The sequence below is a fragment of the Plecotus auritus genome (assembly GCF_963455305.1).
Source record: "Plecotus auritus genome assembly, chromosome: 13".
NCBI lineage: Eukaryota > Metazoa > Chordata > Mammalia > Chiroptera > Vespertilionidae > Plecotus > Plecotus auritus.
In genome coordinates, this window is record NC_137779.1 from 19443216 (window position 1) to 19458341 (window position 15126).

The 15126-nt window shown below is 41.7% G+C and overlaps 1 protein-coding gene across 2 annotated transcripts in view; it reads right to left on the minus strand.

Moving 5' to 3' along the window:
* ARHGAP32 (Rho GTPase activating protein 32) overlaps positions 1–15126 on the minus strand; it is a 194294-nt gene that overhangs the window by 20081 nt on the left and 159087 nt on the right. For both annotated transcript variants that reach the window (XM_080649766.1, XM_080649765.1), the window contains one exon: positions 4857–5006. In XM_080649766.1, the coding sequence (XP_080505892.1) occupies positions 4857–5006 (150 nt within the window). The remainder of the gene's footprint in view (positions 1–4856; positions 5007–15126) is intronic.

Here is a 15126-nt window from a genome sequence, read left to right on the forward strand (position 1 = left end):
AATGATGTTATTCCAGGACTTGCTTAAAACTGCAGACTTTTCCTTGGTTTTCCTGCCCTTCCTTTGTTGTTCTTCTGGCATTCTACCTTTTAAATTGTCAGATCCTGTAACTTACATTTCAAACAAGCTCCTTGGCTTTAAATGAGTTTTTAAGCAGCTGTATTACTAAACATGGAATATGTGCCAGGCTATGTGCTTTACAATGGACACCCTCACTTAATTCTCATGGAAATCCTCTGAAAAGTCGTTTCATCTCGGGGTGGCGGCTCCCAGGCCAGCAGCATCTGTGCGGCGTTATTAGAAAGCGCATCGTGACTTTTTGTTGGGAAAATATGATTAACTAAGGAATTAATTTCAGAGGTTATTTGGACCTTGTTTGTTTGTTTTTCCCCCCGGTGCGCTCTGATTATAAAATCCCTGATTGTTTGTTTTTTAACTATTGTAAAAAATAGCTGGGAAAAAACTCAAACACAGAAATAAGTTCAGACTACAGAGTTTCCTCACCTTGAGTTTTAAAACAGATTTTATATTTTGTGCCAAATATCATTTTACCGAGTTTCCTACAAAGTTCTTGCTTTTTTGTTTAAAGAAATCTCACTTGAAATTTCATTGTTAAGGAAATTCAGTTTCAGATATGTGCAACAAATAAAACAAGTCCTATACGAAACCGATGACGTTTGAAAACTCTGTTCCACTAGAATAGATTTTATCATAGTTACGGAATGAATGAACACTATAGTTATCAAACCTGTTTGTTGACTTCTTAAATCTTGGAAACCATCCTCTCCTACCGTACTTATTAAGAATGAAAACACACCAGAAACTTCTAAGTACAACTAAAACATGCTGAATCGATGTGTGAAAGCTAATGAGCATGGCAAACAAACTGGAAAACATTCCCTCATATTAATGATCACATTCCAGCAAGCTTGAACGAAAAGAAATACAAAGAGAAAAAGAAACAAAAGACATCTGACTCTGTCACTCAGGGTGCCCAAGTAAATGACCAATTAGTTTGATCTATCCCAAAAAGGTACCACGTGGGGAGATTTTTTTAAAAAACCGGTTATGTAAGTAACTGTGCTATAACCTTTAATTAACTCAATTATAAGCATTGTGGTTTGTGGGAGCTGAAACTGTAAGATCATCTTGAGTGAATTCTGACACCAGGGATCACAAATAAAAGGATTTTTGAAACACCTTGTCAGGCTCCTACACGAATTCTTACAACACCTGCTTCAGAAGAAACAGGTCAGGCTTTTCTCTTGATCCCACAGGGAGGTGCTCAAAAGTTCAGAAAGTGTTAACAGGATAAGCTTTCTATAAAGTCGATTATTCACTAGGAACACAATCCAGAGAATGAGTCATGTAGCAAAACATTATACTGATATGGGCTTCCTTCTTAGGAAAATCTGGTGCATAATCTATCTTATATACTTATATTTTATATTTTATATATTTTAAAGTCCCAACTAACAGGGTAATCATGAGGAAGAATGATCATACACATTATATACCTATCCCTATTTATATCTCCTCTCTCCTCACAATTACATATATAAAATATGAACATATCATTCTTCCTCCTCAGGGTAATTCTGTTTCACTTAAGACTTTAAATATCCTATCCTATTTAATAAAAGACTAATATGCAAATTGATCGAACGGCCACTATGACGCGCACTGACCACTAGGGGGAAGACGCTCAATGCAGGAGCTGCCCCATGGTGGTCCGTGCACTCCCACAGGGGGAGCACCACTCACCCAGAAGCTGGGCTCATGGATGGTGAGCGCAGCAGCAGTGGGGGGAGCCTCTCTCGCCTCCGCAGCAGCACTAAGGATGTTCGACTACCAGCTTAGGCCCGTGGGGAGCGGGCCTAAGCCATCAGTTGGACATCCCCTGAGGGCTCCCAGACTGTGAGAGGGTGCAGGCCGGGCTGAGGGGACCCCCCCCCACCCTGCTGAGTACACAAATTTCGTGCACCGGGCCTCTAGTTACATATAATATATATTCAATTCTACCCGTTTTAATTTAAGCTTTGAAATAGAGTCTCTCTCTCTCTCTCATATATATATATATATATATATATATATATATATATATATATATACACACACACACATACACACACACACATATGTTATGACTGGTTATAGACTATATACAGTACATATAAAGTTTCAAAAACCTTAAAAAACTTTAATTCCTCACACATTTATTAAATCAAAGACAAATTAACAAATCAATTTAATATTAAAAACTATTTTCTTTCCTAATTAAAATTTTAGTTGATAAACTTCAAAGGTTTCTCTCTTTGTGTTAATTTAGTCTTGATTACATATTCAAATTATTTCTATCATATGAATATTTATTCATCATTGTCATCATCCCCAATAAAGAGGAAATTATTTTTAAATGCCATCTAGAATGTATCTGACCTCAGTCTTCAAGGTTTATTAAATTACAATTACACTCTAATGTCACAAATTAATATTTTTTGTTTTTCTAATCACTTGAACAGACTTTGTCCTCTGGATCAGCCTTTAGCAGAGTTCTCTTTCAAGACTATTAAATTAATTTCTAACATTCTTCTAGTATTTTTTCTTCTTTTTAATTAAAAAGGCAGGAAAACTAAGAAAAAAAATTACAAAGTCTCCACATGTAATATGCCACCACAATTATATTCATTTTATATATCTCCTAAGTATCCATACATTTAAAAAGGTAAACTTACTATTTATATATAACACTAGAGGCCTGGTGCATGAATATCGGTGGGGTCCCTTGGCCTGGCCTGCAGGGATCAGGCCGAAACTGGCTCTCTGACATCCCCCAAGGGGTCCTGGATTGCGAGAGGGCAGTTCTCGGGTGATGCACCCCGGAATTGGGCTCCCACCTCTCTGGCTCTGGGTGCATCACCCGAGAACCGCAGCTGCCAAGTTACCGCAGCTCGGTAGCTCCTGTATTGAGCGTCTGCCCCTGGTGGTCATTGTGCATCATAGCTACTGGTTGGACGGTTGTTTAGGCCTTTATATAAAGAGAGATTTTTTAAATTTCCACACTGTACTCAAATTTACAATTTTAACACCTTCAATTTATGTTCAAAAGTGAGTACTCAAGTTTTTTGCTCTCATACATAATGCTATAATGAACATTTTTGTTTATATTGAAATATAAGCTTAGGATAAATCCCTAAGGGGAATTGCTACATGAAAAGAACACTATAAAAAAAGTCTCTTGCTGTGAAGTACCAAAATGTTTTTCAAAAAATTAATAATTCACCGAGCTACCTGAAACCAACAGTTTTTGTCTATTGATAAAATTGCTGCTGCCTTACTGGTATTGGATATTATGAAAATTAATAAACAGAAATCTTATTTAAAAGGCAGTCAGGAGGCTAGTAGAGAGAACTTTTATGCACCTGTCACTTAACACACACTCCTGACCCCAACAAGAAACATACCCTTCACCTCCAACAGAAAGTGATTTTTTTGTCATAGGAAGTGATACTTGACCACCTCAGCAGGAGATAGAAGATTCCTCCTATCCCAGGAACAGTTCAGCCAATGGGAGATTGCCAAAACTCAGCCAATGAAAAGTCACTATATTTCCTACTCTCAGTATCCTCCAATGGGCACTAGGTTTACAATAGCCCTGCCCCCAATGCATTAAAAAGACATTCTCCTCCTCTGTTTCCCTAGACTTGGGCATGGTTCTCAATTAGACCACATGTCCTAAATTGCGATTCTTTGTTGCTCCTGAATAAACACATTTTGCTGGAGAAATAGTTATCCATTTGATTACAGTTAATATGATCATAATTTAGAAAAGCAGCTTTATTATATTAATAATGTTTATTAATATAAAATATCTCAAAATGGCTTGAAAATACATTTTTATGACTACCGATGAGAATAAACACTTTTCTGTATTTTGTTTACTGTATTGATATTTACCCTACTTTTCATCAGTGGTCTTAAAAAGTACAATGGGTATTTCTCATCAGGATTTAGAATTTTACAAATCATCTATTTCTGGTACTTTGAATACTACTTTAATACTCTAGCCTCTCTACAAGAACTGGTAGAGAAAAGTGCATTTTTTTAAATCAAAAGAAAACCCCATTTTTCTTTCTTCTTATCCATTCATGCCCCTCCATTCATTCACTACCTACTGAATTCTTGAGTCAGAACTTGATTTACAGAGAATGATATTAAAAATTTTAGCTATAAAAGTTGGGAGACTGGTCTTGGCATTTTATAGCCTCAAAACTATGGCTATATTTTTCAAACAAGAAATTAAGTAAACATTTTAGAATAAAATGTGGGAGGGGAAAGCTGGCTGAGAAAGCATTCTGGACAGATATAAAAATAATGCTAACTGACTGTACTTTAGGCTAGTGGTCGGCAAACTCATTAGTCAACAGAGCCAAATATCAACAGTACAACGATTGAAATTTCTTCTGAGAGCCGAAAACCGACTTCTGTGCATGGGCCACGAAATTTCAATCGCACTGTACGTGCGCACCCGCATGTGGTATTTTGTGGAAGAGCCACACTCAAGGGGCCAAAGAGCCGCATGTGGCTCGCGAGCTGCGGTTTGCCGGCCACTGCTTTAGGCGAATGTCTTACTCTTCCTAAACAGATGAGAAGTATCTGATTCAAAGTACATCCTTAGACCCGTCTTTATCCCCAGCTCCCCAGAACGAAGATAAGGACCCAAGCGTGTTCAATGCCTGCTGCCGAACTTCAAAGGAACAGAAATTACTTGCCTAATCTATTGCACCACTGGTTATAGAAAATCAACGTGCAGAGGTTAGACACTAGAGTGGTAAGAGTAGGAAACGTATGCGTACCTTCAAAACCAGAATTGAGAAGGTGCTCCCCCAGGTCACAACCAAACACCCTCTCTTTCAAGATCCCCCGCTGCTTCAGCTTCTGTTTTGTTGGCCGAGACTTCATGAATGTGCGTAAGAAAGTGATGAGCTTGCCGTGCTTTTTAGAGACTGGAAAACAGGGAGAAGGCAGAAACATCTTAGCTGTGGCAAGAGCTTACACTTTTACCTAGTACGAAAAGAAATGGAGGTCTTGAGAGGTCGACGGCCAAATCATGTATTGAAAGTACACTTTATATTCTGTAGAAATTTGCAGCAGAAGTTTAGGAAACAGTTATTTATAAAGAATATCACAATTTTGCACTTTTCTTCTCACCAGTCTGTGATTTTACTTGATGGGAATGGGAGCAACCATAAGTCTTGTAATCCGTGACTTCTAAATCAGGCTTGGTAACGCAGCCATTTCCCCAATGCATACCTACGGACACCCCCGGATTATGACTGGTATCTGAGCTTCACTCTAATATATCACTTTGGAGATCTTCATAATAACTGAGCCTGAAAACACTGTGAATGTGGTCTTACTTTCTAGTCAATTTCTAAAATATTTTACTTGGTGGTTAGAAATGCTCATGGCTTTATAATCTGGAAAGTAAAACAAACAGCAACAAAAAAAAAAAAAAACAGCTCGCGGTTTTTCATCTTATGAAGAGGACAATCCCATTAGGATACAGAACACACTTGTCAAACTAACTGCTACATAAACACAAAACACACACCCATAAAAAAATTTAGCTCTTCCATTAACATTCATCTAGGGTATACTAAATATAACCTTAAGTCCTCTATAGATCAAGGCAAGAGATAAGTAAAAAATATTTCCACTGAGTGATACAAGAGAAAGACAACAGTGAAAGAACTGAATGCAAACAAATCTCTAAGTACAGCTTACACGGTAAATTCCTCTAAAATTCCACACACAACAAATATCGTAAGCTCAGCGATTAGGTGCTGGACAGAAGGCTGTGTTGCCCCCGAAGACCTGCCCGTGGGACATGGACATGGACATGGACGTGGAAGTCAGCGATACTGATGATCCAACCCTGTGTAAATCTAGGCTAATGTGTGTGTGTGAGTGTGTGTGTGTGTGTGTGTGTGTGTGTGTGTGTGTGTGTGTTTATCATTTTCACAAGAGTTTAAAAAGTAAAAAATAAATAAACGAAATTTTATAGAAAGTGAGAAAACTAGTTAGTAAAATTATCGTTTGAGGAACAGAAGTCTGGAATGTGCCGTCAATAGTCTCACAAGACTTCCCCTGAAGGAGGCAGAGTGGGAGTTGTTTTAGGCGGTCAAGTGCTTATAAAACATTTCAACAGAGGAGACTACGGGTCTTAAGGTCAAAGTCTATCAAGTACGCTGGATTAGAGGCATGAAAATGGTAACGCCACTTCCACAGAAAAAGTACCTCAACAATAAAACACAAACAATCACTCCACCTTATATTCAATTTTCCTGTCCTAGAGTTAAAATGTGACATGTGCCCCAATGTAACTGCCTCCATATTAGATATGACAGATTTTACATCCGCAGTCTCTCTTCAAACCTGAGACGAACCCAACCAAACCAGTCTTTCCAGTAGTTAAGAGCTTTAACAGTATGACACACAGTATCTCCAACACAAATCTTTATGACACCAATATCCAGTTTACAGAGCCAAGTGCACAGCAGCTCCGTGAGCCCCAGTGAACTTTGACATGGAGAAATGGGGCACTGGGTATCTTAAATTACCCAAGTAAAACATTTCTCTAGCAAAGCCAAAGAATTTTTTCTTTCTCATAATACTTCACTTAATCTAGAGTTCTCTAAATCCAGTCTCAGAAACCTCCTAGACTGTTTGGAACTAATTTCTCAGGACATTAAAGAAAGATGATTGGTGCCCGTTAATGGCCTCAGCATTGCACTTATTTGATTACATGCATCACATTCTAAGATCTGTAGCAAATTCAGAGTCAAGCTGACAGAATGAGAGGGTAGGGGTGGGATGCATAATACCTGAAGAGGTTGTCCTGATCAAACCCAGGAAACAATCAAGTATGAGTGTAATGTGTGTCATGTCCAATGGATTTTCACAATTGTACACAAATCTTTCTTTGCGCAAAGTTTTGAAACACAGATTAAATGACCATTTGGTGGAAAGTTAACAGAGGGGGCCAGAAGCATAGGCAACTGATATTTAAGGGCTTCTTATCACCTTCCAAATTCTAAGTCCCTATTGGATACTTTGAAATACTGTAAGCATCATGGCAGAGCAAGCGGACCCCACCGTACCCATCTCCCCTTCCATCTGTCTATAACTTGGAGGACCTTTATCCCACAACCCAGGTTTCTCTGCTCAGTGCGGAGATTTCCTGAAAGATGCCCACAGCCGTACATCTGAAGGTGAATGTGTTGGCACGTGGAGGGAAGGCAGAATGGTAAAGAGACAGAACAGAACCCACAACCCTGACTCCCCAGACACCTCAGCTGAACCCACAGCCCCAACCAACATGGCAGCAGTCAAGGGAGTCAGGGTACAGCCCCTACCACACAGCCCAGCAGAGGGTAAGAGAGGCAGCAGCAGCCGCAGGCAGCACCCACACCTGGCGCTCTCCCCAGTTATGGCAGTGCTCAGACCAGGGGAGCCCTGGGAGCAGCAATGAAGAGGTATCTCCAGCCTCCTGGCCACATCGCTATAGTGCCAGCAGCCACAGGAAATAGGTGGCAGCAGGTGTGAGGGCTGCAACTTGCAAACTGGGTTCCCCTCTCAACTGCCACACACCCCCATCACAGTGGTGGCACCCTGAGACCCAGGTGACCCAGATACAGCTATTTCCTTATAGGTATACTAGAGGCCCGGTACACGAATTCATGCATGGGTGGGGTCCAGCCAGCCCACCCCAATTGAGGCTGATCGGGGCCAGGCTGCCCAAGGGGAAGGGCCACAGGCAGTTGGCCAGCTGGCCCCGCCCCTGATCGGCGGGGGGGCGGGGTGGGGTGCTGGTCGGGGTCACAGTGCACATCAAAGCAACCAGTCATTCTGGCGTTCCAGTCACTTGGCTTTTTTTTTTTTTTAATATATTTTATTGATTTTTTACAGAGAGAAGAAGGGAGAGGGATAGAGAGCTAGAAACATCGATGAGAGAGAAACATCAATCAGCTGCCTCCTGCACCCCTCCTACTGGGAATGTGCCCACAACCAAGGTACATGCCCTTGACCGGAATCAAACCTGGGACCCTTCAGTCCGCAGGCCGACGCTCTATCCACTTATCCAAACTGATTAGGGCTTGGCTTTTATATATATAGATATACTGCAACTTATATTTCCATTCTCCTGCTGATTGCCATTCAGAGAGTTCCCAAGTTTTTATTATTACTATCAATAATTCATTGAAAAATCTCATTAAGTGCCTCAGAGGGAGAGAACTCAGGCATCCTCATTCAGGAGTAGGATCTTTGGGTTGTAGAGTATTTTGCTTTCAGCCATATTTCTTTTATTTATTTCATTTATTGATTGATTTTAGAGAGAGAGAGGAAGGGAGCGAAAGGGAAAAAGAAAGAAACATCAATTTGCTGTTCTACTTATTTATGCATTCATTAGTTGATTCTTACATGTGCCCTGACCAGGGATCAAGCCCACAACCAAAGCTCATTTATACTCAGTTTGTGTTGCATCACTCTCTGAATGATTTAAACTCAAAATATAAACCAGTATCTAATCACTAGAATTTAGTTCATAATAGTTTGTCATAGAATGGTATATTAAATAAAATCTATTTTATCTCCCATTACATTCATGTAATGACTTCTGAATGGAATAAAGGTTATCAGAATAATGACATTTTATACTTTTCCTCTCTAACTTTCCAGCTCTAATTTTCAAGGTGACTTAATACTCATATTTCAATCCATTTTCCTTAAGGTATCTGGTACTATCCTGAAATATCTAAATACACAGCTTTTGTATGTGGTAAAAATATTCAGTAAGCATAAAATGCTAGTAATTCTAGTTGATGATTTAGAAATACATCCTTGAACCAATGGCCTAATAATTAAAAGCTTTTATACCTTCCCAATAATAAATAAAACAGTCTGATGTAGGCCGTCCGTCATGCCTCATACCGGCCAGGCATGAGCAAGTGAAAATGTGAAGATAAAGGTTTTAGTCCTGATTCTGCCAAAAACTTGCTGTAAGATTTTAGACAAGGCAATTAACCAGGTCAGATCACAGTTTAAAAATAGAAAAAAAGGAGTTTTGCCAAGTAATTTATGAATTCTAGCTGTCAGGTGAGAAATCATGAAACACTGAGAAAGTATAAAGCATGGAAAACTCTAAAGTCTGTGGAAAATGCCTTTGCTTTACGAAAATGTATCGGGAGGGGAAAAGGGCACCATTTAAAACTTCATTGGCAGGCAGTGTCAAAAACACCAATTAGGGTTTCTAAGTCACCTTGAAAAGGGCTGGCATAAAAACTTAAGATAGAAAGATCATTTAAAATGCTACTGTTTTATGTATAGTGTATTAGGCTTAGCACTTTTTAAGTTATGTATTTTTCCCCATGAAAACTTAAAATAGTAGTAAGGAGCCCTTTTATAACTAATTCACACAACATACATACACTATTTCCAGGACTTAGTGCATAAGTGTACTATCTTCTTTAATTGTTAAAGCCATTTGCAGCTGTTGTTCATGCCATACAATACGCTGTTTGTTTCATTGATTTATTTGCTAGGAAGACCTTGGTGAACAATATAATGGTCATTTATAATATTATTTCTGTACTAGAGGCCGGGTGCCTCAGCCCGGCCTGCCCGCTCTCACAGTCCGGGAGCCCTCAGGGGCGGAAGGCGACCCAGGCGATCAGGGTAAGGTGACGCCCCCATCACACCTCTACTGCTGCCACTGCCGGCAGTGCAAGCCTCGGCTGGCCCTGGGCGGCTGGGCAGCCACCATCAGCAGCTTGCCTGTGCCTCAGGCCTGCCCTGAGCGGCTGGGCAGCCACCACCCGAGTCTTGCCTGCACCTCAGCCGGCCCTGCTTGCCTGAGCCTCAGTCAGTGGGGGGTGCAAGAGGACCTGAGGCCCCTGGTGGGGCTTAGGGGACTCTGGTGGCAGGCAGTGGAGCAGCCGTCCCCCCTCCCCCGCTGTGGGCGCCGCCATCTGGTGATGGTGTGATGGTCAATTTGCATATTACCTCTTTATTACATAGGCTAGATGCCATATGTTTTATAGAGGTTAATTTTTGAACTAGGTTTAAGAATTCACTCTAGGAAGAAAAAAAAAAAGGTAAGTAGTATCTATGTATATTCTGACTTCGGAAAACTTGCATCCCACCAGGGTGATGCTCAAATCCAAAACCCTCCTGCCCCTCGGGGAACTGCTGCGTGTAGTCCATGTTCCAGAGCAGGAATTCAGCAGCTTCAGCCTTGGATGTCATCTCTCCTCACCTGCTCAAGATGTCCCAGAAAGCCTTCAGGAAAATTTGAGTGTTAAATCTTGATATGCGGCTGAAGTTATTGTGGAAGAAAGTACATAATCATTTTTATCACTCTTTTATAAGCAGCTTTGGAGGAGAAGAGACGCACAATTCTCCAACCGGTGCTTTAACAGCTGCACGCGACTACCGGGAACCGTCTCTGGGGCCAGCCCAGGGATGAGGCTCTGGAACGGGATGGCTTTAACAGCTCTGATATCTGCACATTCCATCCTCAGAGGGAGGAAGCCAGGTATTTGAGAAATGTCATGTACACCCAATGCTAAACTAAAAATAACACGGACAGTGATGGCTCTTGGCTCTTGGCTGAAAAACTAGGAAGCTACTCACAATCACATTAATCAAATCGGCTTCCACTTACTCACGAGAGAGAAGAGGAGGCATTTTCAAAGCCCTTAAAAAAAAAAAAAAAAACCACATATATTTTTATTGATTTCAGAGAGGAAGGGAGAGGGAGAGGGAGATAGAAACATCAATGATGAGAGAGAATAACTGATCAGCTGCCTCCTTGCAGGTCCCACACTGGGGATCGAGCCCGCAACCCGGGCCTGTGCCCTGGGCAAGAATCGAACTGTGACCTCCTGGTTCATAGGTCCACACTCAACCACTGATTCACGCCGGCCGGGCTGAAGCCCTTGTTAACTAGAATGCAAAGGGAGGACAGCAGGAAATCTGTAGTAAGTTTTAGAGAAGAACCTTGCAGACACAGAGGAGATAAGAACCATTCACCTGGAAAAAGAGAAGCAAAAGGGAGCAACTGATTGCTTCTTTAGATTATCCAGCACCACTCCTGTGTGGCCAGACACGCTGGTGGCTAACTAACTAAAGTATTGGGGTATTGGAATAAAAATGGGTCTTTCTCCCGCTCACTTAAGGATGAAACCAAAGCACATCATGCTGCTGCTCTTCCTAGAGTACACAGAGTGATAAATTAGAGAGGGCGTGCTACGTTTGACTTTAGGAGTCACTGTTCCCCGGGGAACCGGTCACAGGTTAAAACACTCTTGTTATTTACATAATACATTTGCCTTTCCAGGCGCTACGCATTTCAGTAATAAATATCAAAGAAGGTTCAGAGTTAGCTCCTTTTTTAGGGAGATATACAGAAGCTATACATTTTCCTTGGTAAAACTGATACTGATTTTTATTTTAAATTAAACATTTAAATAATAAGGGATTGGTGTTGTTCCTTAACTTTATAAAAAGAGCACATTAAAAAAAAAATTAACATGGTGACTTTACCATCTCAGTTATATAAGACTAACTGCACCTCTAAATACAGAACAAAGAGATTTGCATTTGAGCAGAGGCGAGTAGGAGGAGACAAGATGTGGGTATGAATTCCTGACACTCAGATCCCAACACAAGGAGGATGAATCTGATATAGGCTATGAAAGCAACTCTGCCAAGGATTTTAAAATAATCTCGGTTCCTATTTTTCTAAGACGAACTAGCACTGTTTGACAAAAGTTTAAAAAGTAGTACTACCACAGGAAGACATGTATTTATATGTCTCCTCTTATAAAATTTAAAATACAATAACTATACAGTCTTGGGAATTCGGTAACATCAAAGGTAAGAGGACTATCAAAAGTACTATATGAATTTCTAGACGTCTGCAAACTTAGAACCTTAAGCTTAACAGTGTGAAAACTCTCTTGTCTGGAAATTTTTTAAATTAGACTATAATGTAGTCATATTCACTCTGATGTCACACACTCTTGCACTTTGTTAAGCTATGGAGTTTGGTGTAGAACACTGCTATGTACGTGGCTTTTGTTTGCTACTAAGGGTTGGGTTTTTTCTTTTCCTTTTTTTTTTCTTTCAGGAGCTGGAGGGAAACGTTTCTATATTTGAGAGCATTGAATTGATGATGAAGACTCTATCAAAAGCAAACTTCTTGGAATTTGCTCTACAAAAGACCTCACCTTTCGCTTAGGGAACAAGCTTGGGGAACAAGGACGCGGGCTTCTGCGACAGACAGAACTGAGGGTTTGAATCCTAACAGCTTCCCAATTTCCAAGATCATGAGCAAATTACCTAGTTAAGTCTAGGCTCCCTCACATACACAGTGAGAATGACAATCATAATACACATCACTCAGGGTTACTATGATGCTTTCATGAAATTACATATATGCCAAGCGCTCACTAAGTGTCGATCCACAGGGGTGATTTTTATGACTGCAGTTTTTCTTGACCTTTGGTCTGAGAACCTGCAGGATCCTGCATGGCACAGAGCTAACCAGAACCTAAGGCTTTGCAAACCAGGTTCCATGGGCCCTGGGTGTACCTCCTAAGTCAGGGCTGGGACCATCAGGAAGGCACACACACAGTCACTTTCCAGCCCTTCTCCTGTCATGCTCTGAAATGTAAACTAAACCTCAGAAACCTCAGACTTCTGCTCTCTTCCACTGAATACCTTATGAAGTATTACTACACGATACTGTAAAAGAGAGAAGTTCTGGTCCCAAACCATGAACATGAGCTACAAGCGTAGGGGGTTTTCAAAGTTGACAATGAAAAGGAGCTCTACCGTTTGAAATGCCCTCATGTATGGTTTTGAAAATTAAAATATTGATATCATTTAAACAGTAGAACTTTCCTGGCGGGGGTTTGCCGGGGGCGGGGGGGCGGGGGTTGTGCTCAAATTCTTAACAGGGCTGACCTGGGATTCAGAGAAAACTCTGGTGACCCTGTTATGTTCCCGAAAGGGCTAAAGAAGGTCCACAGAGTCGCAGACTGCTACCCCAGTGGCAGAAAATCCCTGCAGGAAGACACAGACTAGCACAAGTATTTCATGGACAAAGCTGGCGATCCTCACTAATGCCAACGAGGAAAAAACACACAACACTGGAGGTAAAAGGGCAGGAGGGTTACTTCCTCATGCTGATTTGAGCAGCCTCTGCCCAGTCCTTTTTAGTAAATCCTATGTGCTGCCTAGGATACACTAACCCCGTGGTGGGCAAACTCCTTAGTCAACAGAGCCAAATATCAACAGTACAACGATTGAAATTTCTTTGGAGAGCCAAATTTTTTAAACTTCTTCTAATGCCACGACTTCAAAATAGACTCGCCCGGGCCGTGGTATTTTGTGGAAGAGCCACACTCAAGGGGCCAAAGAGCCGCATGTGGCTCGCGAGCCGCAGTTTGCCGACCACGGCACTAACCCACCAGGAAGAGATTTAAATATGATTTATACTGGTGGCTTATGAAGCACAGGTAGGCTCTTTTCATCATAAAAACGTTCGTGCATTAACTTAAGGTCTAGAAAACATTAAGAAAGAAGCTGGTTTCCAATAGAAAAATGGGTAATGCCCGACTAGGAAAGAGATACATTGCCCAGTATGTATGTGGTACAACCTACTTCAAAAAAATGATCATCCCTCTGCAAGCATTAAGGCTCAATGCTTAATTGTTCCATTTCTGGACACTCCAAACACTAACCAACCATTCACTAAAAAGCAACCAAGGACACATGTGCCCAAATAAAATGTAAAAACAGTCACCGTGAAGCAGTCCGGATGCTGTTGGAGGGAACGTCTGAATAACTAGTTGAGGTAGCCTTACCTTTTGCTGTGGCACAGGTTTGAGGATCAATACCTAAGATTATTCCAAATGACTGCACTCAGCAGGGGATCCGCCGGGAAACAGCAGCTCGGCAGTCCGTGCAGCCGCCGACAGAGTGAAGCATGATCGCCTGCTCAGACCTTTCCAAGGCAAAGCCCACAGCGCTCTCAGGCTCCCGCTCTGTCTCCAGGCGCCCCATCAGCAGCTTTTAGCTCCTCGGAAGCCTCGCCCGCTGTGTGGGGGGTGAGAGCTCCTGCCTGCAGGGCTTAATCCTCCCTTCTCAGCAGGACCTGCGTGCAGCCTCCCCCGAGCGCCCCGCCCGCACTCCCACTGGCAAAACTGGCTGCTCCAGCCCAGCCCCACCCCACCCCTCGGCCTCACCAGGTGAACTTCCTGCTCGGAACCCCCAGCAGAACTTGATGTTCGGTGTTGTTTTTACTCTTTTCAAAGCTACCCTTCGGCTGGGAGAACTGGATCCAAGGAGAGTGATGGTACTGCAGGCCCCAATAAATAAGAGAAGCCATTGATCGTGCAGGAAGTATTGCCAGTAAAAGGCTGACTCCTTCCACTGGTAGCAACAGGCTAAGAAAACATACCCTTGAATATCTTTGCTGATAATAAGCTGCAGTTGTTGTTCTAATAACATGTTTTAAAAAGTGTCAATTCATAATGCCTCTGTGTGAAAAATCCTGACAGACAGCAATCTCTTGAGCATCTATTAGAGGGTAAAATATAATAGTTTTGTGTGTTTTTTCAGAATTGAAAATCTAAAATTAAACAAATTTTCCTGAGTATGGCCTCCTCCTTTACACACTGACCAAATGTTAAAACTGTAACTTGACTTATGTAAACACTTAAAAGAGAGTCAATATTTATAAGAGGCACTGCACTGTTAACCCTATTAGAATTATTTGAAGAAATAAACGAATTGGAAGAGATTAACGTCTTTTCTGTTCCAAATGACTCTTTACTAACACCAGTGTAAATCCACATTGAGGAACTTGTTTTTAATAAACACAGTAGCGGTCCACGGTGCCAGGCACGATCCACGCACTTTACCAAGAGTCTCATTACAACCCTGGGAAGCCGATCCCAGCATCCCAAACCAGAGGGAGGAAGCCCAGGCGGAGGGATCCAGCCGCTGCCAGGCCTCACAGGTTGGAGCTGCCTGATGCAAGATCCTCAGGGGCCT